Genomic DNA, 2157 nt, shown 5'->3' with positions numbered 1-2157 from the left:
GATTTATAATGCGAACAAAGGTGTTTTTTAAACAGATTTATATTTGTAAACAAAAATTTCTCCCGCGTCTGGCAGCGGGCCGCCTGGTGTTTGTACGATATTTCCCAGCCGGGCGGGAGCGCAGCGAATCTGCGACGTTGCCGATGTGTACCTGACCACCACACTGACATTGCATCGGTATTCACGGCAAACAACTGTGAAAATCAATATTTACTTGTCTTACTAATATTATAAATCTGAAAGTTTGTGAGTTTGTGTGTATGTTTGTGTGTGTGTTTGTGTGTGTGTTTGTGTGTGTGTTGCTCAATCACGCATAAACTACTGGACGGATTGGGCTGAAATTTGGCATGATGATAGCTCACATTCCCGATTAACATTAAAGCATATTCTTATCTCAAAAACCCTTTCGGGCTCCGCCCCAGTGGCTCTGTAGTTCCCCATGTTAATCTTATGATTTTTCATATTTAAAAGGAATTAATGAATCTTAACAGCTGTTTCAATTAAACAAGTTGGTTCTGTTCTATGATGTTCAATAGCATAAAAGTTAAAAGGATTACCAACAGGGTGCAGCACAATTAATTTTTTTTAATATATGACAACAGCTAATTTCCAACCAAAAGGTGAGTGAGCGTAGCGAACGAACTTCAACCTGGAGGCGAGTTAGCGTAGCGAACGAGCTAACCTGAAGGCAAGTGAGCGCAGCGAACGAGCTCCAACCTAAAGGTGAGTGAGCGTAGCGAACGAACTTCAACCAGGGCGTGAATGAGCCATGCGAATACTTATGAAGTTAAACGGGGCGAAGCCCGCGGGTACAGCTAGTAGTTTATATATTTAGTAGTTTTAAATTTACATAAATTTACTAACAATCAATTCCCATCAGCGTTTTCTCATGAGGGCTTTGGACCTCCAATGGCAGCTTTAAAATTGATTTTTTTTTCTTTTTATATTTTTATATTTTTTTTGTGTTTTGTATTTTTGTTTTTTTTTGTATTTTTTATTTGTATGTACATGTCTTTCTCAATTTTCCAAGTCCGAAATATTTCCCTCGATGTCAAAATCGTAGTCTGTGTCAGAGTCCGAGTCAGAATCGTTTTGAAGGTCAACAATAATCGGCTGCGCCAGCGGAACTTCGTCTGATAGATGATCCTTTTCCCAATATTTGTCTTCAATGTTCTGAGCATGACGTATACATTTTTTCCACAGGTCCGGTGTAACAGTTTGCAAAACTTCCTTGCACAAATCTCTTGTAACAGTGATACTATTTCCTTTCTCTGCAGCATTTCTTCTATTAATCTTGGCTATATTATTTTTAACATAGGCCCAAATAAGCTCTATAGCATTTAGCTCACAATGCGCTACCGGGAGCCATATCAATTTTATACCAGGGTTGGTATCTTCAATGATGTTTTCAAGTATTTTCTTGGGGATTCCGAAGTGAGGCTTCGCATGTTCAATCAATGCAGCTTTTGTTAGTTGTGCGTAATCAGTTGAATGAGGGGGTAAACTAATGTTTCTTTTTTGCAGCCAACTAATGATGTCTTTTTTTAACCATGACATTGTAGGATTTTTAGTTTCCGGGTCTATTTGCTTGTGGTACGGAGCTTGGTCTATTACTATAGCAGACTTGTTTGGCATGAGTCCCACAACACGTTTAAACCATTCGTGAAAGTGTTTTGAATTCATCTCGTTGTGGTAATCGGAGGTCCCCTTCTTTCCTACAAAACATAGCTAGTAGGTGTGAAAATGACGGTGAGCGTTCCTCAATTTTCATTTAACAGGCGCCCTTCTGTGCACGTGAGGGTTGCGGGGATATTTCATGCATTCTTCTTCAGTTATCGTTTACTTGAGTGATTCTCCTCCGTTCCCCTCAACATGAGTTTGCGTTAACAAATGCGTCTGCTGAGATTCTGACGAGTGTCGGATTTGTGAATAATGTATTCTAAAAACATATTGTAGGCCATATATTACTTACACAAGACTTATTGTCCCTGTTTAGTTTCAAAGTACCTACTTATCTATTGGAATAGTGTTTAGTAACAGTTTTTGTATCCAAACTGCCCAGTTTGAGCCACTTACAACCGTTTACCAATAGTTCGCCTTAACAAGGCTGCAGGAGATACGACCGATACATACGATTACAGACCTATAGTATTTCTA

General features: G+C 39.2%; 1 protein-coding gene across 1 annotated transcript; it reads right to left on the bottom strand.

Annotated features, from left to right (window-relative positions):
• Positions 1-1017: 1017 nt before the first annotated feature.
• Positions 1018-1683, bottom strand: LOC129002330 (uncharacterized). The gene has a single exon (XM_054430046.1). The coding sequence runs from the start codon at positions 1681-1683 to the stop codon at positions 1018-1020; it is 666 nt and encodes a 221-aa protein (XP_054286021.1).
• Positions 1684-2157: the final 474 nt, after the last annotated feature.

Source organism: Macrosteles quadrilineatus, unplaced genomic scaffold (genome assembly GCF_028750875.1).
Source record: "Macrosteles quadrilineatus isolate MER2022 unplaced genomic scaffold, UCM_ALF_1.0 Scaffold_9__3_contigs__length_116548681, whole genome shotgun sequence".
In the NCBI taxonomy this organism is placed as follows: Eukaryota; Metazoa; Arthropoda; class Insecta; order Hemiptera; family Cicadellidae; genus Macrosteles; species Macrosteles quadrilineatus.
The sequence above is the reverse complement of the archived record's forward strand: the minus strand, read 5'-3'. Positions and strand labels throughout refer to the sequence as shown.

Excerpts from the sequence above, each read along its gene's own strand:
- LOC129002330 (XM_054430046.1), bottom strand. The coding sequence starts at position 1,683 with ATGAATTCAAAACACTTTCACGAATGGTTTAAACGTGTTGTGGGACTC.